Consider the following 23,206-nt stretch of genomic DNA (forward strand, 5'->3'; position numbering starts at 1 on the left):
GGTAAATGCTGGGCCTGTAGTGGGTGAGTACAACCGCAGGCCTGAAGGAAGGGGCGGGGGGCACGGGAGGAGCCCGAGCCCCCCAGCTTGCGTATGACGGCCCTTCACCGAGCAGGGGGGTAGGGGGTGGGGGGGGGGGGGTCCAGCGGACCACGTTCTAGCTGAGGACTGTTGTCAGGTGGCTTTTAAAGACAAACTGATTTTTTTTTTTTTTCCCAGAAAACACTGTCATGAAAAACGCTGTTCATAAATCAGCTTTAAAAATTACTCTTCTGTTTATGATTGTCACATTTTAATGCTAGATAATGAACCGTCAATAAGAATCCTTCTGTTTTTGAGGAATGACCGTGTGCCAGGGGACTTTGGTCATTTCAGCGTTAGAACAGTTTGCAAGTCTGTTTTCCTCCTGACCCAGGGGTTGCTGGCAGAGCTGAGCTCAGTTCAGGTGCTCCAGTAGACGCACCAGCTGTCCTCGGTCACCCGTCTGGCTCTCATTTAGAAGGAGAGCAGGGCCCCATCGGGGACGTGGCACTGGCGGGTGGGCGGGAGCTCTCGGGAGGCCCCGTCGCTCACAGCCCGCTCCGCGCCCAGGCCGGCACCTGTGTGGGTTTTAAAGCCCCCACCTCTGGGCACCCGAAGACACGACAAGCAACAAAAGAATGATCGGTAATGGATTTCATGCTGGAAAGCGAGACCCAGGGGCCCGGCCACACTGCCAGGTCGTCAGCCAGAGAGTGGCTGTTCCAGGGTCGATACTTGACATGGCCGCAACCCCAGGAAGGTTCCGGACAGCGTAGGTGTCGTGAACTGCCGCTGCCGGTGAGCTTCCTGACCGCCAGCCTGTCGCGTCCCTTCACGTGTAGCGCGCGGCCTCACGTCTCGCTGGTCTCCTCCAGGTGGCCCTGGTGCAGTGGACGGAGAGCGTCGGCCTCACGCTGGTCAGCAGAGACCTGGGCTCCGTGCAGCTGAGGACCCCCAGCGGCCAGATCCAGACCTACTGCATTCTGCAGATGTTCCCCTTCACGTCGGAGAGCAAGCGCATGGGGGTCATCGTCCGGGTAGGCGTCCGCTCGTGACCCAGGCTTTCGCTCCGCTCGGGGCTGTGCACGCCAGGCTGGTGACTGGGGGCGGTTCTCTGCCAGTGCTTCTGTTTGCTGCAGTTCTCTTTCTTTAAATAAAATCCAGACTAAGGATTTATACCGAGAAGTTAGCGAGGCTCTAACGGCAGTGATTTAAAGGGCAGAATAAGTCAAAGGTGTTAGCCGGTAACGTGCGAAATCCGCCACAGCTGTTGGGTTCTGTTTCCGACGGCAGTAGCACGCCAAGGGGCTCTGCTGGAGAATGAGTTATGACGATGAAGCCGCCGACCTACACCCCTGTTAGATGTTTCCAGCAAATTCCAAAAACATATCCTGGAAGCTGGCTGACCGAAGAAAGCGTATTCGATCGGGCAGTGAGAACTTGAGAGGGTTCACCTTCACCTTGCTGTCCGAGGCACGTGTTGCCAACAGGTTGCGTTTCAGCAGCCTCGGCACGGCCTGTCGAGATCTGCAGTTACGTTCTCAGTTCTCATTTGCCCCGACACCTAGGAGGGGAGGCTGATGCTGCCTGCACGGGAGGATATTTGAGTAGCTCAGGCCCAAGGAACACACTCGGGGCAATCGCTTCTTCCAGCGCGTTTCTAGCCAGGCAGCTGCCATCTGCAAGGCACGGTGTGTCCTTAGCGTGCCTGTGCTCCCTCCCTGCGCAGGACGAGTCCACTGCGGAGATCACCTTCTACATGAAAGGGGCCGACGTGGCCATGTCCTCCATCGTGCAGTACAACGACTGGCTGGAGGAAGAGGTAAGCAGCCGGCTCACGCGTGCCGCCGTCACGGGGGGGGATCGAGACAGCACGTTTGCGGCCAGACGCCGACAGGTTTCTGGACACGGAATTGGCTCTCCACCAGATTCTTTTTTTTTTTTTTTTTTAACGTTTTGTTTATTTTTGAGACAGAGACAGAGCATGAACTGGGGAGGGTCTGTGAGAGGGAGACACAGAATCGGAAACGGGCTCCAGGCTCCGAGCTGTCAGCACAGAGCCCGACGCGGGGCTTGAACTCACTGACCGTGAGATCATGACCTGAGCTGAAGTCGGCCGCTTAACCGACTGAGCCACCCAGGCGCCCCTCCACCAGATTCTTTTTTTTTTTTTTTTTTAATTTTTTTTTTCAACGTTTATTTATTTGTGGGACAGAGAGAAACAGAGCATGAACAGGGGAGGGGCAGAGAGAGAGGGAGACACAGAATGGGAAACAGGCTCCAGGCTCTGAGCCATCAGCCCAGAGCCCGACGCGGGGCTCGAACTCCCGGACCGCGAGATCGTGACCTGGCTGAAGTCGGACGCTTAACCGACTGCGCCACCCAGGCGCCCCTCCACCAGATTCTTTTAAGCGATTCCAGTTCCTCTCAATTTCGTAAAGCAGAAAGGAGGGGGTGCTGCTTAATTGCAAATAGTTTACTTTCTGTATAAACAACTACTCGATTTGGTTTTTGTGGGGATGCAGGTAGATACGTTAGTGGGTCCTTACGAATAATATTTGTTTCCAGTAGTGAAAAAGTAGCGTTACTAATCATTCACTAAAAATTCTGAAATAACATTATATTATATTACATATATGATATTTTCATGTTTATTTTGTAACCTAAGTTATTTGCAAGATTTTAATTAGAATTTCAATCTCATTCTAATGTGTACATATGAATCACTTTAAAACCAGAAAATACTGGGGCACCTGGGAGGCTCAGTCCGTGGAGGGTCCAACTCTTGATCTAAGCTCAGGTCATGATCTCACGGTCGTGGGTTCTAGCCCCATTTCGGGCTCCGTGCAGGGCTTGGAGCCTGCTAGTTAATTAATAAATAAAAATAAAATAAAATACGAATAAAATCAATTCTCCCTATAGAAAACAGGATTTATGTTTCGCCTCATGAGGTTATGTTATTGTTTATGTTTATGTGTTAGTGAAAAAGTTGGATTTCAGAGTCCACGGAACCCTTGTGGGTGTCGGCACAGCCCTCTGTGGTGCTCCTGGGTCACCCGCTGCTGCCCACACCCCACACCCCACACCCCGCGTCCGCGGCAGCATTGGCAATATGAATCAATAGCTCCTTCAGGCGCTTGGATTTAATCAGGCCCATGAATAAATTAAATTCCCTGAAGACCTAGTAAAATGCCATAAAAATTACTTTTGGTCATAATGATGTGCCATTAATTATAAAATACTTGTTTAATTTATTTAGCTTTATGAGGTCAAATCAATAAATGTCTTGCAACAGACAGATAATGTCAGATTGTTTTCCACAAAGATAACTTTATTAAAAATCCTTTGTGCATTCAGTGCTCAACTTGACATTCCCTTCCTTTAGATAAATGTTTTGGTCCTCCACCCATGTCTTTGCAGTAATGCTCTTATAGTCTGACGGCCTTTACTTTATTTACAACAAAAACCAAAAAACACACAGGTTGGGAGAGCCTGAGCATCGCTCCCCACGTTGGATTCTTGGCTGTAAACTTGTATTCTCCGCTTATTAAACAAAAGAAAAACAAGGCACCAACACTCTTTACTCACCACGTAACAGAAAGAGCCAATTTTGTCAGACCCGTGACGTCAGATTGTGCAGTGCGCACAGACCTAGAACAACCGTGCCCTGGACAGCGAAAGTGCTCGGGCACTTGGCCTCCTGCCCTCCACGCGCAGACGTGGAGCGAGGGTCAGAACTGGGGATCGGGGAAGGCGTGAATGAAGGGGTGCGGTGACCAGTGCCCTGCCGTCCCCAGAAGATGTGTGAGGCGGGGGCGTGGGAGCTGTGCCCACAGTCCGCTTCTCCGTGAGCATCAGACCTACTCAAGCGGCCAGATTAGAAAGGATTTCAGAAAGTCTGAATGGTTCATACTCCGCGTTTGCAGACTTGAGCATCTCAGCAGCAGTCTGGCAGGTGAGCTTTGTGAGACGTGAGCGCCCCACCCAGAGAGCGAGCGAGCGAGAACTGCAGTTATCTGGAAGCGCCAGCCTGTGCCCTGAAGGGACAGCGGAGGCTGAGGTCTGTGCGCACGGCCGGGCAGGGCAGAGCGCGCGTGCAGAGTCGCGTCTGGACTGTTGATCAGTGAGTGCGGGCACTTGTCCCTAGTGATGTGGGGTTTCCACTCACGGAAGGTCACACACTCCCAAGTCATGGCTCCCTCAGCGGCCGTAACTGCCCGTCTGCGTGGCTTTGTGGCTGCACGCAGGGCTGGCGTCCGGGCTTTGGCACACACGCCAGGACGTCCCGAGCAGGGTCGCGGGGAGCTGTCGGTGTGCGGTCCCAGCGTTGGATACCCAAGCTTACTAGTACCCGAGTTTCTTTATGAACCAAAAAGCAGCTGATTCATTTTCTGGGATGCATTCGCCGAAATGCGTGACTACGGTGTCTGTTCTCATTTGCAAGTACACGTTGTGCACGTCGGGGATTCTGTCTGTGGCTGTTGTATGGCTGAAGTGTGGAGCCCTGCACCCCTCGGGCTTTGCTGTGGACACTTGAAGAGACCTGCCCGTCTCTGCGTGGCCCGGCAGCGAGCGAGCGGTCGCACACCCAGGCGCCACCTCTGCCGGGCCCCGGCCCACCGCACCTGCCCCACGAGGCTGTCCGTGCGGTCCGGGAGCCCCTGCTGGGGCCGGGAAACACTCCAGAGCAGGGTGAGCACGTGGCCCTGTGCCGTGTCGACCACGAGTGCCGGAAACAGGCTAAACATGCTGCAGGTTAAGCTTTAGAAAGATGCTCGGCCTTCGAAACAGTTCCTCAAAGTTCGAAACTTGAGAGCGTCAGCAAGAAAGAGGTGAAAGGTTGTCAAGCAGCAGGCCTTCGGAAGCCTGTGGCTGGTGGTAGTGTTCTTGATGTGTAGACAGCGTGGCCGCAGAGAACGGTACAGCTTAGCGCTCAGGTTGTTTTTTACATTTCGTTTGCATCAACACACATCACTCCGAGGCGCTGCTGTTGACGCCCGAGCTTGGGCCTCTTGGGCGCGTGGGCCTCAGACTTCCCGTGCGTCTGTCCCAGCGGCCAAGGAGCCGGTGCCCCACTTGGCAGCGGCCTCCACGTCTTCTCCCGGACGCTCTTCCTCTCCCTGCTCCCCCTGCTGTCCACGCGGGGACCCCCTGGCGCCCACGTGCGCGCCAGGGACACTGCCCGGTTTTGCTCGGCTCAGAGTCCGAGGGCAGTGACCGGCGGGGGCCCCTCTCCCGCCTCCCACCCTGCCTGGTCCTCCAGGGGTGGGGCCTCTATTTGGGGCGAGACAGCTGCTCGCCCCACAGGCCGCCCCCTCCCTGCAGACCGTGGTCCCACCTTTCCAGGCAGCGTTTTGAGGATGTCAGTCGGTCTCCACGCCCCGTGGCAGCTTCACGGCCTGAGGGAGGGACGCGCGGTCACAGAAGGAAGCGGCACCCGCTCTGGGGGTCCACGGCCGGGAAAGCGGCGTGGGCTCCTGCTCCGCCAGCGTGGCTGTGTGCGCGACCTCGGGCGTGGCTCCTCGGTGCCGGCTGGTGTGCACGGGCCGTGTCCCAGCTCCGGGCCCCGTCCCCCGGAGGAGCGCCAGGCGCGCCTCTGCAGGTACCGGATCCGTTTCCAGCAGTGGGATTTGTGTCGATGGCATGTGCAGCTTACGGTGACAAGAGAGGCCCGTCACCAGCAGATAGGTGGGCGCGGATCAGGCTGTCCCTACACCTCGTCGTCAACTGAGGCTGCCCGGGTTTGCCTCCAACAGGAGAGGGTGTGTTTGGGTGGTCTCTGAGCAGGAGGACTGGACAGCTTCTCACACACCTGTTGAATGCTTTTCCGTCTCTCAACGGGAGCGGGGGCCTGTGGCATCTCTTCCGGCCCCTTTCCCTGCAGGTTGAGACTACGCCCCAGGGGCCTCGGGGTCTCCTCCCCACCCCACCCCACCCCCGGCACCAGCGGCCTCCTGAGACCACCCCTCCTCCTCCTCCTCCTCCTCCTCCTCCTCCTCCTCCTCCCCGTCCTCCTCCCCCTGCACCTCCACATGAGGCCTTCCCGCTTCCCGCCCTGGCACCCTCACTTCCTGTGTGCAGACAGGTGTAGACTTTGGGAACATCATGCTCCTGACACCATCTTGGAAAGCCTGACTGGAGGTGGGAAGGTGTGGTTGTTGCCCGAGAGCGTCACTGTGACGGCAGCCCCGTCCGCCCACGGAGAGCAGGAGGGGCAGAGCCGCCCTCCCGACACGGCTGTGACACGGCTGTGACAGGAGGCTGTGTTTGCCAGGTGTCCGGGGGGACACAAGCCTGAGAAGCTGGGCGGCGTGGGGCGCACCGACGGACACGGGGACCACGGGGCCCACGGGTGGTCCTTCCCGCGGAGCGGTGCCCGCGGATATGCCGGGGACCCGTTGCCCCCGCGGGCAGCCATCGGGGCCGCGTGTGACCCACGTCTCCTTTTCCAGTGCGGAAACATGGCCCGGGAAGGCCTGCGCACCCTCGTGGTGGCCAAGAGGGCGCTGACGGAGGAGCAGTACCAGGACTTCGAGGTGAGCCGACCCCTGCGGGCACCCACCCCGCGCGACCGCCCGCCGGACCGAGGCCGGCCCCCCTGACCGCACGGCCCCTGTCTCCTCAGAGCCGCTACAGTCAGGCCAAGCTGAGCATCCACGACAGGGCACTCAAGGTGGCGGCCGTGGTGGAGAGCCTGGAGCGCCAGATGGAGCTGTTGTGCCTCACGGGTGTGGAGGACCGGCTGCAGGCGGACGTGAGGCCCACCCTGGAGCTGCTGCGCAACGCGGGCATCAAGGTGCGGGCGCGGCCCGGGCCCGGGGGTCCCTCCTGGAAGCGCCCGCCGTGCCGCCAGGGTCGGGGACGCGGGACCCCTTCCTCCCCCCGCCCCAGAGTCGCCCCGGCCCCCCGCCTGCCTCCCGCCCCAGCCCACGGTTTGTCTCTCTGGCTAGCCGCCCGCCACCCTGCCCTTCCCTGCCCTTCCCTGCCCTTCCCTGCCCTTCCCTGCCCTACATCTGCCCCACCAGACCCCACCTCCCCCCTTCCTTGCCCTTACCCTGCCCTACCCTGCCCTACCCCACCCTACCCTTTCCTATCCCACCCTTCCGTACCCTTCCCTTGCCCTGCACGTCCTGGCCCACCTGGGTCTCGGGCTCGCCCGTGGGGCAGCTTCGTCCCGGAGACTTTCGTGGCCCTGGGCATCCATCGGGTGTGAGCTCGGGACAACCCCGGCCTCGGAGACCTCGGGTCCCACCCAGATGGGGGTGCCCCCCCTCGTGCCACCGAGCTTCCTGCTCACGACCTGATAGGAAGGCGAGGGCCACCCGGCACTGCCTCGTCTGTTCGTCGTGCTGTCGTGGGGGGGGTCCCCGTAAGCCACACGACTCGAGGCTGCGTGGCGCTGCCTGCCGGCCCGCCCTGCCTTTTTCTTCCTGGTTTTTCCCCTTCGTACAGGGGAAATTGGCGCGTGGTGGCGTTGAGCGTTAGCTTTGAGAGAGGTTCTTTCTGATCCCACGTGTTCCCAGTGAAGCCCAAAGTTCGGTTACAGGGTGGGAGAGAAGCTTCATCCCGAGGCTGCCCTGAGGACCGGGCCTCGCGCTCAGTGGTGAAAATAACGCTCAGCTGGCGTTGGTAGGTAGCTAGTTGGAAGAGATCCAGTAGGTAGCTAGTTGGAGACGAGGAAAGCAGCTCCCGGGGTCCAGGTGGGAGACGAGAAGATACGTCCCTCCGTCCCGGACCTCGGCCGAGTCAGGAGGTACATCTGGCTTCGGAATTACGCGAGAGCAGTTCAGACCCCGGACTCTTACGTGATGGAAGCCTGACTGCTGTGCAGCAAACGTTGGCGGGAAGAGCTGTGACCGCTTAGAAGCAGGGCCCCGCTGGTTTTGCTGAGGTTTTTCATAAACCTCCCCCAGTCTCGGTCGTACGTGCACGGTGGTCGGGGGGGCCGCCATGGTGAGTGCGCCTCGGGTGTGGTGCGGGGGCGTTCACACTGATCGTTCTCTAAGCTCGTAAGGGTTTCTGCCCTTACACCCCCATGTCAGGAAGGAGACCCTGCACCTCCGCGTGGCGTGAGGGTGTGATTTCGAGGCCACACGTGCCCCTGTGCTGCACGCGGGCTCACCAGCGGCCGGGGGTCCGGCCCAAATCATTCCCAGCTTTGTCTTAATGACGCGTCGATACATTGTAGTCTAGGTCCAGGCTCCGTGAAGGGAAGCGGTGTGGGAAGTAAATGAACCGCTCGAGTCCCCAGACGCCGAGAAGACCCACAAGTCTCGTCACCGGGAGTCACGCCTGAGAGAACTGGTGTGCCACGAGTTGTTTGCTCTTTCCAAAAATGTGTATGTGTACACGATACACAAAACACTTGAATTCAGATGTTAATGAGAAGTGTTTGCCTCTCTGTGACTAGGTGTGCAGACCATCCAGTTGTGTATTAGATGTCCCGGTTGTGTTCTCTTTATAGTCTAGGGATGCTTACGATACATAGCATGTGTTTATGTAATTCTTTTTAACTTTATTTTGAGAGAGAGAGAGAGTGCACACACACACAAGTGGTGGAGGGGCAGACAGGGGAAGACAGAGAGAGAATCCAAGCAGGCTCCACACCTTCAGCGTGGAACCTGACACGGGGCTCGAGCTCACACACCGTGAGATCATGACCTGAGTTGGAGTCCAGAGTCAGATACTCAACCGATGGAGCCACCCAGGCACCCCATTTTTTTCAGTAAGAGTAGTAGTAGTTGACATTTTTTTAAGTTCATTAATCTTGAGAGAGAGCGCACACACGCCAGTGGTGGAAGGGCAGAGAGAGATCAAGCCATCGGGGGAGGGGCAGAGCGAGGGAGAGAGAGAATCCCAAGCAGCCTCCACGCTGTCGGCACAGAGCCTGACGCGGGGCTTGACCCCACGAACCGCAAGATCACGACCTGAGTGGAAGTCAGGAGTCGGATGTGTAACTGACTGAGCCACCCAGGCGCCCCTCACGTGTTTTATTTGATACAATTTTTGGCTTAACTATTGCCCATTTAAAATCCATGTGGAACCTCAGTTTCCAGTGGAAAAACCAGCAAGTTGAGCAAGGATCTCCAGGGGTCTCCTCACCGTGCAAGCCCTGCTTGTTTGCACACAGGCTGTGTGAGCTCTGCCCTTGGGTGTGTCCAGGTGCCCTTGTTAGCCTCGGTCCTGACCTGCCTCAACCCCCGGCATTCCCGTGCCTCCAGGTCTCGGCTGCCACGTCTAACGTCACTTTGATCCTACTCGTTTTAGATAAGTCGACAGACTCTTCATACGGTGGTGACACGTACGACAAGCAGCAGTTACCATCATAGCCACTCTTCAGTGTGTAGCTCACGTCACTGAGTACGTGCCCACTGTCGTGCACCCGTCCCCACCAGCTGTCTTCGGAGCTCGTAAATCTGAGGCTCAGTCCCCATTAAACGCTAACCTCCCCCCCCCGCCCCAGCCGTGGTGTCCACCCTCTGCGTTCTGTCTCTGGATGCAACAACGCCAGGGACCTCCTACAAGTGGGATCACACAGCGCTTGCCCTTCTGTGACGGGCGCGTTTCACTGAGCGTAGTGTCCTCGGCCGTCCGTCTTGTTGCGTCTGGCGGAATCTCCTTCCTTCCTAAGACCGACCGCTATTCTGTGGTGTATGTGCCACGTTTTGCTTATCCGTCCGCCCGTCCGTGACACTGGACAGCTTCTGCGCTGTGGCCGGTGCGCGTGGTGACGCTGTGCACCTGCGCGTGCAGGCGTCTGTGTATGAATAGGCACTTGCAAGAGACACAGGTGTGGTAGTGTGGAAGCTCACCACCGTCACTGGTCTCCTAGATATGGATGCTGACAGGCGACAAGCTCGAGACCGCCACCTGCATTGCCAAGAGCTCGCATTTGGTGTCCAGAACCCAAGACATTCACATTTTCAGACCAGTGAGTATTTGTCTGAAAGCACTTTGGTTTACCTGTTGGTTTTGTGAGGATGTACGTGCAAGTGTGTGTTAATTCCTGAATACCTCCACCGAGAGAGAAATACCGTCATTTTTTACTCCCATCTATAAAACGTTGAAAACGGTTTCTGTCAGCCACCTACCTCATGATGAAAAAGCGACGTTTTAATGGAGAGAAAAGTCTAAATTCACACGTACTTTCCCGTTGTCCTAGGAGGTTCATTTATTCACCAAGTTTCTATTTTAACACCGATGCATTCATTTCCTGTTCAGTTTACAAGCTGTGTGTTGGTAAAGATTACATTTTTGTATTAGTTACACCCTAGTAGGAATGCACCTTTAATCTACCACAATTTTCAAATGAAATGCCGTTCCTTAATTAATTCAAAGAAAATGAATAAGATGGTCCAAAGTTTGTGTTTCCTGTATGTATTAGTTATGACTGTTTGTAATTCAAACAAAAATGAAATTTCCCGGCTCTGGACTGCCGCTGCAAGACCGGACCGCGTCTTAAGTCACGTGTCCACAGAGGTCGCTGTGATTCATACACACGGACTGTTTGTCCCTCCGACTTGGATAATACTGTAACGTGGGTGCCTTTCTCTCTTTTGTGGAGGTGACCAATCGGGGAGAGGCCCACTTGGAGCTTAATGCCTTCCGGAGGAAGCACGACTGTGCTCTGGTCATATCTGGGGACTCCCTGGAGGTGAGGCTGCTCTCTGACCAAGCACAGGTCTGTCCATCTGCCCGTCCGGCCACTCTCTGACCCGGCTCGTGTCTGCTCCCCCGCTGCGGACCAAGGGCTTCCTGGGTCTCACCTGTGATGTTGTTGAAGCTACTTTTCTGGTAGCAGCACTTGTGCGACCCTGGTGAGCACCTGTGGCCTGAACACGGGATAACTTGTTCCTTCGTGTTTTAGAGGTTGATCCATTTCCGACTTACAGTCCTCTCGAGGCGCTAGGCCTCATTCTCGCGGTTAATAGCACAGCCACCTTGGAGCCTCTAGTGTGGCGCCGACAGTCTGGACCTAAAGGTACCCAGACCGGCATTTCCAGGACTGCGCCCCGGGTCACAGGAACAGGAGACAGGCTTGCGGCCCCACAGGAGGGGCTGGCACGGCTGTTCCTTCCCAAACCACACTCACCCTGAGGCCGGAGCCCGGGGCCCGTGCCCCGAGTCCCCGGCCTCTTTCCTGGTTCCCGTGCCCGGGGGCTAAACCCAGCCTCTGCCAGGGCCGGACGCCAGGGGTTCTGTGTGTCTGGCTGTGTGCGGGCACCTTCCTGACGCTCCGCCCCGGGCATCCGGCGGGGCAGCTGCTGCGGGCCCCGAATCCGCGGACGGGCGGGGCGGCCGTGACCCGGGGAGGAGGACGCGGGGTGCTCCCGGCACCTGTCCGCACCGTGCTCTGCGCCTCGGTGCTGACGCCGCTGTGTCGCAGGTGTGCCTCAAGTACTACGAGCACGAGCTGGCGGAGCTGGCCTGCCAGTGTCCCGCCGTGGTGTGCTGCCGCTGCTCGCCCACCCAGAAGGCCCGCATCGCGAAGCTGCTGCAGCACCACACAGGGAAGCGCACGTGTGCCGTCGGTGAGCCTGCCGCCCTGCCGGGCCCGGCCCCCCCCCCCCCCCCCCCCCCCCCCCCGGGAGCTGGTCCCGTGTCTCCGGGCTTCCGTGCCACCTCCCGCTCCTGTGCCCGCAGGTGACGGGGGAAACGACGTGAGCATGATCCAGGCGGCCGACTGCGGGATCGGGATCGAAGGGAAGGTACGTGTGCCCCTTGGTCCCCGCGGCCGGCCCCGAGCGACCCCTTCGGTGGTGCGGGGAGAGAGCGGAGCCCGCCAGCGCCGGGCCCCTCCCGCGTCCCCCAGGAGGTGTGCGGGACCAGCAGCCTGCAGCCCCTCCTGCGTCCCCGCGTCCCCCAGGAGATGTGTGGGAACAGCCGCCTGCAGCCCCTCCCACATCCCGTGTCCCCGCGTCCCCGTGTTCCCCAGGAGGTGTGCGGGACCAGCCGCCTGCAGCCCCTTCCGCGCCGGGCTCCACGCGTGCCACCAGCGAAACTTTCCTGCCGCCCCGCACCCCGTCTCCCCTCACCTTGGCGCAGGCCTGTGGCGGGGGGTTCGTCTGGTGTGGGAATGAGCCCGGTGCGTGTCTCGCTTTGCCCGACAGCTGTGCGTCAGGTGGCGCCGTTTAGAGTCCCGCCCCCGCACAGCTCTGTGGTGTGGCCTGCGGCTGCTTAGGGACCCCGGAGCCGCCGTGCGGGCCTGATTCCCGCAGGGCCCACGGGCTCCCGGGTCCCGGCCAGCGGTGGGTGCGCCTGTCCCCCGCGGGGCCACAGGGACAGGCCTCGGTCCTCGGGCGGCGGACGCGGAGAGGCGCTGGGTCCGAGCGGCACCCCTGCTCGTTTCAGGAGGGCAGGCAGGCCTCCCTGGCAGCGGACTTCTCCGTCACGCAGTTCCGCCACATCGGCCGGCTGCTGATGGTCCACGGGCGGAGCAGCTACAAGCGGTCGGCGGCACTGGGCCAGTTCGTCATGCACCGGGGCCTCATCATCTCCACCATGCAGGTAGCGGGACCGCTGCGGGCGCGGCCGTGTGCAGCCGGTGCAGCGCGGAGGGCCGGCGGGGCTGACGGCCGCTCTCCTCCCCTCCCCTCCCCTCCCCTCCCCTCCCCTCCCCTCCCCTCTCCTCTCCTCTCGGCAGGCCGTGTTCTCCTCTGTCTTCTACTTCGCATCCGTCCCTCTGTACCAAGGATTCCTCATGGTGGGGTGAGTGAGCCATGCGCAGCGCCGTCTGGGTGACTCCGCGCACGGTCGGCGTCAGGAGCTCGGACCCCCTTGCGATCTGAGCAGGGCGTCTGTTTCCCGGCGGGTGTCCGGGGCGCGGTGAGGCGGGTGGGCGACCGTGGACCCCCCTCACGGGCTGGAACACAGGTGGACGTGCCGGGGACGTGGCCGGGGACGTGGCCGGTGACGGCCCCACAGCAGACGCCCCGGGCCGGGAGCCGGCGCCACACCAGACCCCGGGAGAGTCTCCCCGCTAGCCACCACGTCTCTCCAGATCCCCCACGGCAGCAACTGCTGCCAGTTCTGCCCGTCGAGCCTGGAAAGCGGGAGTTTTGTGTTACAGTGAATGAAATGGAGCTTCTCTTCCCCTCGTCCTTCAGAGTTACGCCAGGAAATAAAACCGGCAGGACCGTCGGCGTGGCGGTGAGGTCCAGGTTGTGCCTCCCGGCACCGCCTCCCCCCTGCTTCCGCAGAGCCCGGCACCCGCTGCCCTGCGCCGCCCGTGTGGTCGCTCCCCGGGCTCCATCCGCACAGCATCCCTGCGGCGCAGGCATCAGCGGCTCCTCCGTGTCACGGGCAAGGAAGGACACACCCAGGGGCCGGGGAACGTGACAGAGGCCACAGCTTGTAGGGGCAGAGCCGGGGCCTCACACAGCCCGACCTGTCTCCTGCGGTGTTTAGCGGCTTTCCGGGGCAGCAGAGAACGAGCCTGTGAGCGGCTCCAGCCCTCGGGGTTGGGGTTGTTTTGAGTACATTTCGTTGACACGTGCCCAAATGCCAAGGTTCCGGGTGATCCGAGAACCGGGAGCACCAGGCCGGCCCCCTCAGGCCCCCCTGGACACTGATGTCCGGAAGTCCCCAGCGTCATCCCAGCGCGAGGCCAACGGCAGCTGCTTGCTGCCCCCCAAAAGCTGCACCCGCCGGGGAGGCGGACAGCAGGCAGGCCTGAGCACCGCTCCAGGGGCCCGGGCGGGGTCTCGTGTGTCCTCAGTGCGGCTGCGGGGCCCTCCCACCTGTGGTTGCCTCGGCCTGGGGCCTGGGTCCTCCTGCAGTCACAGGGCCAGCTGTGCAACCCAGCCTCACTCCTGATGGCCCAGGCCCGGGGACGGTGACCGGTGCTGGCGCCCAGAGCAGCACACAGACGGGCAGACCCTGAAGGTGCACAAGGTTTCAGCGCGGTTTCACGTTTTCCATTGCCTTGGCCTCTGCGACACGCGTCCCATGACTTGCTGTCGGAGCACGGGGTCTGCACATGGCGTTGTGACAGCCGGACCGTTTCTGTGGAGGCCAAAGAAAACAGTTCCCACTTTCTTTCCTGCTGTCAAACTGTGCACTTGAAACACGAAAAGGAGACTTTAAGGGACAGCGGCGATCCCTTCCTAAATGACACTTGCCCAAGTTAGCGAAAGCACAGCTGTAGGCCTGTCTGCTTTGATGCGTCCCACCACAGCCTGAGCCCTCGTCAGCAGAAGCTGGCACTTCTGTTGGCTCTTACTCAGAGGCAGTTTCTCTGCAGTCCACGAGAGGCATCCAGAATTTTCTCGAGCCTCAGTGGGCTGAGTCTGTTGGCGGTGGAGGAGAGATGCTTTTGTGTTAAGCTTCTTGAAGAGTAAACAGCGAAGTCAGTTTTGCCCTCACCTAGAAAACAACAGTCAGAAGTGGATGTGAAGGAAGCTGATTTTTATCAAACTCTAACAAGGCCAAAGTAACGTCCTCAGATCAGAAACCCAGCTACAGAAGCTGCAGGACAGTTGGTACAATTCAACTCCGAATATTTCCTGGCGTTGCCCCACGTTCCTCTTGTCGGCTTGGCAGGGGCACCCATGAGGTCCGTGTGTCCGAGGCGAGGCAGCGGGGCAGCCGTGGGCGTCCCCCCTTCCCCCCCCATCACAGGTCCTGGAAGAAGTCGCGCCCGCCCCTCCAGAAAGCACGCCTCAGCACAGTTCCCCGGGAGCGCGGTGTTCCCAGCCCCTCTGAGAGGCTCACGCGCTCACCAGCAAGTGGAAGTCTCGGCGAGACACCTGGTGGAGAACCCGTCCCACGTTGCCCGGCCTGCCGGCGTCTCCTGCTCCGAGCAACATCCTTAGGGCCAGGCCGGCCTTGGTCAGTGGGTCCCTCGTGTGACGGCAGCTGCCGCTCACAAGACCTGGGGGCCCTGTGTCTGCAGGCACTGTGGGGGGGAGCAGCTGTGCCCCCGTCAGCTCCTAAATCCTAAGGGGATGGGAATTGTTCCCAGAAGGTTGACAAAAGTAACTAGAAATTTGGAGGAAAGGTAGGGCCTTAAACCAGTTTAACCCAGAAGTTAGGGGTTCGATCTGTAGGTAGCTCCTGTGACCCCGCTGACCTCTGAGAGCACAGGACGGTGGGCAGTAGCCGGAAACACCCTCCCTGAGAAGGTTCCTCCCCCACAGCCCCGCAGTGACCCTGGGACCCGCACCGGCAGCTAGGCGAGGTGGCTGGGGTCACTCGCTGTGGTGCTCGGCCACTGGCCGACCTCCCAACTTGAACGCTTTGTCACGGATGAAAATGTGAAACCCGGTCCTGTTTCGGGAAAGTCAGAGGTACTTTTCTTCATCCTTCTGCTAAGCGTAACCAGAATCTCACAAACATCGTACACAGGACACGCGTGTGGAGATGTGAGAGGGAAGAGGAGGGCCTGGGGCAGCACCACCTGAGCCCCGGGGTCCTGCCGTCCGTGTGTCCCCCCCCCCCCCCCCGCCCCGGGACGGACGAGCTGGCAGCTGGAGATGGCCCTGGTCCCAGGGATGAGGACCCCCAGGAGCCTGTGCTGCGGCCGAGGGACAGGAGGGGGCAGCCGGCCGGACAGGGAGGGTCCCTGCAGCAGCCCCCGTGCCCCGTCCCTACCTCCCTGGAAGGCACGGTAACAAGCAGTCCTTGGCAGCATCCAGGGCGGGCGGGGGTGGCACAGCTCCAGGAGACCCAGGCTGCACGGCACCCGAGCGTCCGGGTTTCAGGAGAAAATCACTCGCCACACCAGGAACCAGGAAGGTTTCCGAGTGAGTCAGAGAGAATGGATGCCAGCCCCGAGGAGCCCGGGTTAGGTGTGTCTGATGAAGGCGTGAAGCGGCTGTGCAAAAATACTGTAACGAGTGACGGGAGCGTTAGAACCAACGGAAAGACAAGACTCGGCCAAGACGTAGAAAAAGTGAAGCAGAACCAAATGGAAACGGACCAGAGCGCAGGGCCCACCGCCGGTCGGGACGAACGGCCCAGAGACCCGAGGCCTCCAGGACTCTGGCCTTGTGCCCCTGGAGCCCCGGAGGGAGGGAGGACAGAGGGCAGGGCTGAGGAGGCAGAAAGGATGGCTGACAGCTCCCCACACATGGCCCATCCAGGGACATCCACACCAGGATGCTTCAGCCTGAGACTTCAGAAGACAAACTCCTGGGCAGCGGAGAGCTGGGGGGCGCGGCCAAGGACAGCGGGTTCTCTGCAGAACCCGGTGGGAGGGACGGTGTCCGGGCACACAGCCGCCCAGCGACACTGCTCCTGGCAGAGGGCGCACGGGCAGGGCCAGCAAGTGTGTTTGAAAAACGAAACCTTCTGCTACCGAATCCCCCAGCAGTTACGCTCCTGGGCTTACGACCCCAGGCGGCTCCTTTCAGAAACAAGCGACAGCTTGGTTTGACACGAAGACCCGTGCAGTGAGTATTCATAGCGCTTCTATTTGTGGCAGCCGGAAACGGGGAATGACCCCACTGCCCTCCCGTGATCGACGGGGCCGCGGAGTCAGGCACCCCCACCGGGCAAACGGGGTGCCCGCGGCTGCAGTGGTGCCTGGAACAGCCTCCTGGGGGTCAGGCTGAGTGCGAGGCACGAGTGTGGCCTTGCGATGACAAAACTGTAGGGTGGGGGGCAGGTTAGCGGATGAGCGGGGGCAGGGGGGTGTGGGAGGGAGGGGCGTCAGGGGCCCCGCTGCCGCCGGTGGAGGTTCTGACCGCCAGCGCCCACACGACACCCGGGGCCGCGAGACGGGGCTGCCACCGCCGGGCAAGCTGGGTGAAGCGCACGGGGGTTCTCTGTGATTTCCTACAACTGCCTGTGGGTCTGCAGAGACCTCAGAATACAAAGTGTAAGAAAGAAAAAAGTGGACCTGTGTGAGCAGGCTGTGTTATTTGGGGTGAGCATTAAGTCCCAGGAAGAAGCCGAGCCTGGCTTTACTGTTTGGGATTTGGGGCGCCAGCCCCTGACCGCACAGCTGTGTCGACAGGGGTGCGCATTCCTCGCGCTGACCTGACTCCCTGTGGGTTTTAGGTATGCGACCATATACACCATGTTCCCGGTGTTCTCGCTGGTGCTGGACCAAGACGTGAAGCCGGAGACGGCGATGCTGTACCCGGAGCTGTACAAGGACCTCACCAAGGTACCCGCCCGCGGCCGCGCCTCCCGGGACCAGCACGCCCGCTCCTGGTGTTCCAGCTGAGCACCTGCTGTGAGGACGTGTGCCAGCCGTGACGCGTTTCCAGGCAGGCTCTAAACAGTGTCTTCTCCATTCTTCCGCATGTTTTTCACTTTTCCTAGTTGTTAACATTTTCCTTTTGACTTAAACGTCAGAAAGGGAAAACCGTTTTCTCAGATGTTTGCAGTCAAGCTCTGTCGTGGTGCGTATGAACGGTTACAATCGCAAAGAGGCTCTGAAGCGTTGGGGGGACTTTGGGCAGCTCGGCAGATGGACCTGGGTCACCCAGTGGCCGGTGCGCCCTCGTTGCCTGTTCCTGCGGGAAGGACGCTTACTGGCAGGACTGACTTCCCGTCCACTCGCTGCCGCGTCCCAACACCGTGCACGTCAGAGTCCCGTCTGAGATGCGACAGCCAGTGTGTCCCTGTCCCCAGGACCCAGGGCTGTGGTCACAAGGATGCTGCGGAGGAAAAGTCCACCCCCAGAAAACACCACTTCCTGAAAGCGTGTAGTACATACATTTATTTGGCCCCAAACCGCGCTCTGTTCAGGTCGAAGTATTCCCGAACGAAGCTTCGGTGTGTCGTGTTTTTTTATGAGACCATGTTTTCATAACGTGGAAAACAGGAACAGCCCCCAGCTCTCCAGGCACAAGTTACAGTGACCTTGGAGTTTTGCAGAAGGCTAGTCTCCTGAAGGAACACTGAGAACAAAGCCCACTAACCCCCAATTAAATCCAGGTTTACAATTGCCAACCTGAAATCACCAAGTCAGATCTTTAAGACTACAGCCGTGCGGAGAAGGAATTTGCTGGTGTTAGCACAGACTCCGTTCAGCTGACGCCTGACCCCTCGGAGAGCGCTGGCCCCTTAATGTTAATTAAAGGACATCAATCTTTGGGCTTGGTGGGTTTCTTATGGAGTTGGAGCAAAGCAGATTTAAAGTTCCTTGGAAAAAAATACAGAGTGCTCACGTTACTTTCATAGTCAGGACAGAAATAAAGCTAGTGCATCAGTGTCGTGTAAAATAAAATATCAGTCATTATATTCAAGAACATTTAATTTGATAATAAAATGCAAGTGTAAAATATATACATCAAGCACTAGTATCTGGATGGCAATATTATTGTGAATTACAAGGAAAACTTTGTTTTAATATTCTAAAACGGCAAAACCGTTATCATTCAGTAAAGCGGTACAGGATCAAAGATCCAAAAACTACCGGAAGCTTTTGTGAGTAATTAGAATTTTAGTAGATCGTGTGTTTCCTTATTTTCATAAACTCCAGAAACGTTTACTTAAATGCCGCCTCACACGCCTGAGGCGGAAGCAAGCTTTTCATGTAAGAACGAAACTCCGTGAGCTACTCTGAAACCACGGGCAGTTGGTGGCCCAGCCGCCCACGGCCATTACAGGTGGGCCCGGGGGCGTGGCCAGACCATGAAGGACTCAGAGAGTGAGGTCATTACCAGCTGGACGGGGTCGCTCACGGTTGTTCAAGATGTCAAATGCGGATGCCCTAAGTTAACCTAGTAACCAGAATATGTTTACAGGGTCATAGGTGGCCCACAAATCCGTAAACTCCCCATTAGCTGATGCATTTAAACACAAGGGGACTCAGGAAACGGTGTTTGGTTCTCACTGAGTTGGATCTCGTTAAGGTACTAGCTTTTCATTTTTGTTAAGGTGACCAGTTTAGAGTATTTGGGTATCCCAAAGTCTGGACATCGTTCCTACGTTATTTTGACAGGAATTCAGCCACTTATCTTCCCGAAGCATCTTTTCCCTGAGATCTAAAATCTGTTCCTTTTGTGTTTATGGTATATCTTTGTAAATCTGAGAGCCTTCAAATCCTTTGAAAATGAGGTAGCCTTAAAGTACTCAACCACCTAACTTGATAACAGTTGAGTCATGTTTTCTTACTGAAGCCAGGGAGATATCTTGAAGCTTCACGTTGCTTCGTAACACTTTGTGGATGACTCAGGAGGCCGGTGGGCCGGCCGGCCGTGGGCAGGCGTGGAGTCACGGCCACTGGAGGTAGCCGGCTGGGCTCGCAAAGACACACGAAGCCATCACTGGTCCCAGGAAGCCACGTGCAGTCGGGAGAGAAAACAGAAACTCAGATTAAGTTAAACGACACACAGCACAGGACGGCAGCGCGAAACGAGCCGCAGACGGGTGTGAGCCGTCGTCTGCCGCGCTACATGTCCAGCCCGTTTTGAGCCCAAGGTCACGATAAATTTCTCAAATACTTTCAGAGGAAATCGAGGGAAGCAGAGTACGGATCCCTTGCAAAACAGACAGGAAATCCTATGCTTGAAAAGAAAATGCCCTGTTTTTCATACTTCCTTGATAACCAGTCTTTTTATCCCGGGAGTGTGAAGGATAAAGCGTTCGCCTCTGACTGACTTATCCTAACGGGGTCAGCCAGCCTGAATATAAATGTCCGCCCTGCTCTGCCTGCAGAGCCTAAGCCCTACCTGGAGTCGGTACCTGTCCAGTAATTGTTTGTGTCAACGACGGGGTGAAGGACTCCCAACGAAGAGGCCGCCTTCCCTTCTCCTTCCTAAATCCGTATTCTGTTCCTGGCGCAAAGTGCGGTTAATGTTTTGGTGTTCCTCTTTTAAAGGCCAGACTCCGCTCTGAACGCCCACACTTTACTCAAGAGGAGCAGCCACTTGAACTGTCCCGGGCGCGGCCGGTGCGTCAGGGGCCCTGCGCACTCCTCCCTCTCCCAACTCTGCAGACGGCTTGATTTATCCCAGACGGTCTGTGGCCTCGTAGGAAAGGCCACGCGAGCCGAGATCAGGGGTCAGGACTAGTAAGGTGACCCAGGCTCAGCTCAGCCAACCCCCATGGTCCTAAAATATCTCAGACCTGTAGCTGTGAATTCTGAGTCCCAACACATTGTTCTGTGTATTCATGATAAATAACCTGCTAACCGTGGAGGCATCTGGGTTATGGCTGCACTAATTGTCAAGGTATGAAGTCGGTAATACCATACAGTCCTTCATAAACAACCTTGACACCGTTAGACGCTCAACTATTAGGATTACTTCACTATTTTCTTACTTTCTGTTGAATATTCTCAAGATGGCTTTAGCTCTGAAATGTATGTATTCTTCCACAATTTAGAAATAATAGTGATAAGGCAAGAAAAGGAAACTAAAGACAGAAATCAGGGAGGATCCTTTTGCAGATGAAGTAATCATCTCTGGAAAATCCCGAAGCATCCCCAAAACCCTTCTAGACTAGTAAGGTTAGTTACCTAGTAGTAACTAACTACTAGTTACTAGTAGTTAGTTAACTAATAGTAGAAAAATATATTTAATAAGAAAGAAAAAATATATTTAAAATAGATTTTAAAATATTTAAAAATCTATTTAAAATATATTTTAAAATATTTAAGAATCTATTTAAAAATATATTTAATCATTTGTAATTCTGTATATTAGCAATAAACAGTTGAAATCTGAGAAAAGTTTTTTTTTTTAATTTTTTTTTTTTAATGTTTATTTATTTTTGAGACAGAGAACATGAACGGGGGAGGGTCAGAGAGAGACGGAGACACAGAATCTGAAACAGGCTCCAGGCTCTGAGCTGTCAGCACAGAGCCTGATGCGGGGCTCGAACTCACAGACCGTGCGATCATGACCTGAGCCAAAGTCGGTCGCCCAACCGACTGAGCCACCCAGGCGCCCCTGAGAAAAGTTTTTAAACTGCGTTTGCAGTGACGTAAAGTAAAGTTGGCTTAATGACGAAACGTGTGTGGGGTGTGGATGCTGGAGGCTGTAGGGTGTGAGAGGGGTCTTTAAAGGTCCAAAAGAGGGGTGCCTGGGGGGCTCAGCCAATTGAGCATCTGACTTGTTGATTTCAGCTCAGGTCATGATCCCAGGCTGTGCTGACAGCACAGAGTCTGCTTGGGATCCTCTCTCCTTCTGCCCTTCTGCTCCCCATCTCAAATTTAAAAATTAATAAATAAAAGTGCAAAAGAACGTTTGTGACTGGAAGGCAGCGTGGCCAAAAGCTGACAAGCTGATTCCAAAATTTACATGGAAAGGCAGGGGAACTAGGATTATTAAAAACGTTTTTACAAAGGGGAACCAGGTTGGAAGACTCAACTGTACCCGATTTCAAGACTTTCTATTCGGTAGTAACCAATGCACCAGATGATCGGCAGACGATGGACATGTGGGCCAGCGGGGTCGACAGCCCGGAGAGAGAGCCACCGTGTCACAGCTGATCTTTGACAAGCGTGAAGGGAAATCCAAAGGAGAGGGGTCATCGTGTCAACTGATGTTGTCGGAACCACTGGCAAAAATGGAGCCTCCACCCACTCCTCACATTTTGGGGGAAACGCACTCAAAATGAGTCCTAGATTTAAATGTAATACTGTTAGCCTTCCGGAAGAAAATGGGGCAGAACCACGTGCGTGACTTTGGGGTAGGCATAGTTCTTAGATATGGGGCCAGATGCATGATTCAGAAAGGAAACACTTGGTAAGTTAGACTTTATCATAATTGAGAACTTTAGTTCTGTGAATGACACTTAACAAAATGAAAGGGCCAGCTACAGACCGGGGGAAAATACTTGCAAATCATGCAAGACAGAGGACCTGTATCCAAAATACAGTGAAACCTTGGTCTCAGCATAATTCGTTTCGGAAACATGCTTGTAATCCAAAGCACTTGTGTATCAAAGCGAATCTCCCCACGAGAAATAATGGGAAGTCAGATGATTCATTCCACAACCCGAAGATTCATATAAAAAATTGTTATAATACTGTGATATAATAAGGAAAATACAAAATAGAAAAATAAATTAACCTGCACTTAACTTTGAAAACCTTTGTGGCTGGTGTGAGGGAGACAGGAGGGAGGAGGGTTACTGTGTGGGACGACTTTCACTACCACTAGTGGAATCACTGCTATCTGTTGACTCGATGGAATCTTTCTCTGCGTGGGGGCCATTGTATACGCTCGCCCGGATCATGACTGCGGTGCAGTGTTAATAAACTCTCGTCATAGACTGTATGTAATGTAACTGGCAGTAAGGCAGCAGAGGAGAGGGTCTGTATCTGCAGGCGGCCTGACCTAGAAGGAAGCAAAGGACTGTCCATAGGTGCTTGGCACACGAGTGCCAGTTGTGGGCACCTTCCAACGTCCTGAAAACTCACTGATTTCTGCCAAACACCGAGGCCTGAGACCCAGCATCCAAGCATATGAGACGATCACCCACAATCCCGCAGAGAGAGAGAGAGAGAGAGAGAGAGGAACCCTTGGCTCAGTTGTGATCATGTGACGTTCTGCATCATGTTCTACTCACAGCAAGACGTCGCTCGTGTATCAAGTTAAAATTTGTTAGAAATGTTTGATCGTCTTGCGGGACACTAGCAGGACAAGTTCCTCGCCACCCAAGGTTTTATTTTGGATAAATATAAAGAGCCCTCAAAACTCAAAAAGAAGACCACCCAATTTTTTAAACGGGCAAAAGACGAACTGACGTGACACCCAGGGTCACGACATGCAGGTGGCAAGTGAGCGTATGTGAAACTCCCGCCACCGCCGTTGCTGGGGGGCCGGCGACGACCCCCCCGGGCAGGCAGGTCCAGAGCGTCGGCTGCAGCGCGGGCTCTCCCACGGCTGACGGGACACAGGATAGCACAGCCGCCCAGACGGAGCGTGGCGTGGAGTCTCTTGTGAAGTTAGACACGCACTGAGCACGGGAAGCAGCAGTCCTACTCCTGGGCCTTGACCAGAGAGAGATGAAGACTCGTGTTCACACGGAATCCTGTAGATAAATGATTACGGGAGCTTTGCCATAATTGCCCAAAACTGCAGACACGCACTGGGATAGTGTTCAGCAGTGAGAAGAAAAACCATCAGTCCAGCAACACGGGTGAGTCTTGAATGCGTTTTGCTACACAAAAGAAGTCAGGCTCAAAGGTCCGTAAGGTCCCATTCGCCTGCCAGCCTGGGAAGTGCCGAGTGATGGGGACAGAGGACGGGGGGGTGGCTGCCCCGGGTCCAGGTAGGGAGGC

The 23,206-nt window shown here is 56.7% G+C and overlaps 1 protein-coding gene across 15 annotated transcripts in view; it reads left to right on the forward strand.

Annotated features, from left to right (window-relative positions):
- The window catches only part of ATP9B (ATPase phospholipid transporting 9B), a 250,770-nt gene that overhangs the window by 217,286 nt on the left and 10,278 nt on the right, over window positions 1-23,206 (forward strand). For 14 of the 15 annotated variants that reach the window (XM_086683267.1, XM_086683271.1, XM_086683265.1 and 11 more), the window contains 11 exons: window positions 897-1,058; window positions 1,751-1,843; window positions 6,474-6,557; window positions 6,647-6,817; window positions 9,854-9,952; window positions 10,586-10,675; window positions 11,408-11,552; window positions 11,665-11,729; window positions 12,373-12,528; window positions 12,665-12,729; window positions 17,023-17,131. In XM_086683267.1, coding sequence (XP_086539393.1) covers window positions 897-1,058; window positions 1,751-1,843; window positions 6,474-6,557; window positions 6,647-6,817; window positions 9,854-9,952; window positions 10,586-10,675; window positions 11,408-11,552; window positions 11,665-11,729; window positions 12,373-12,528; window positions 12,665-12,729; window positions 17,023-17,131 — 1,239 coding nt within the window. The remainder of the gene's footprint in view (window positions 1-896; window positions 1,059-1,750; window positions 1,844-6,473; window positions 6,558-6,646; window positions 6,818-9,853; window positions 9,953-10,585; window positions 10,676-11,407; window positions 11,553-11,664; window positions 11,730-12,372; window positions 12,529-12,664; window positions 12,730-17,022; window positions 17,132-23,206) is intronic. The other variant, XM_086683275.1, reaches the window with a different exon arrangement.

The sequence above is a fragment of the Puma concolor genome, chromosome D3 (genome assembly GCF_028749965.1).
Source record: "Puma concolor isolate L17-30 chromosome D3, mPumCon1.1.hap2, whole genome shotgun sequence".
NCBI lineage: Eukaryota > Metazoa > Chordata > Mammalia > Carnivora > Felidae > Puma > Puma concolor.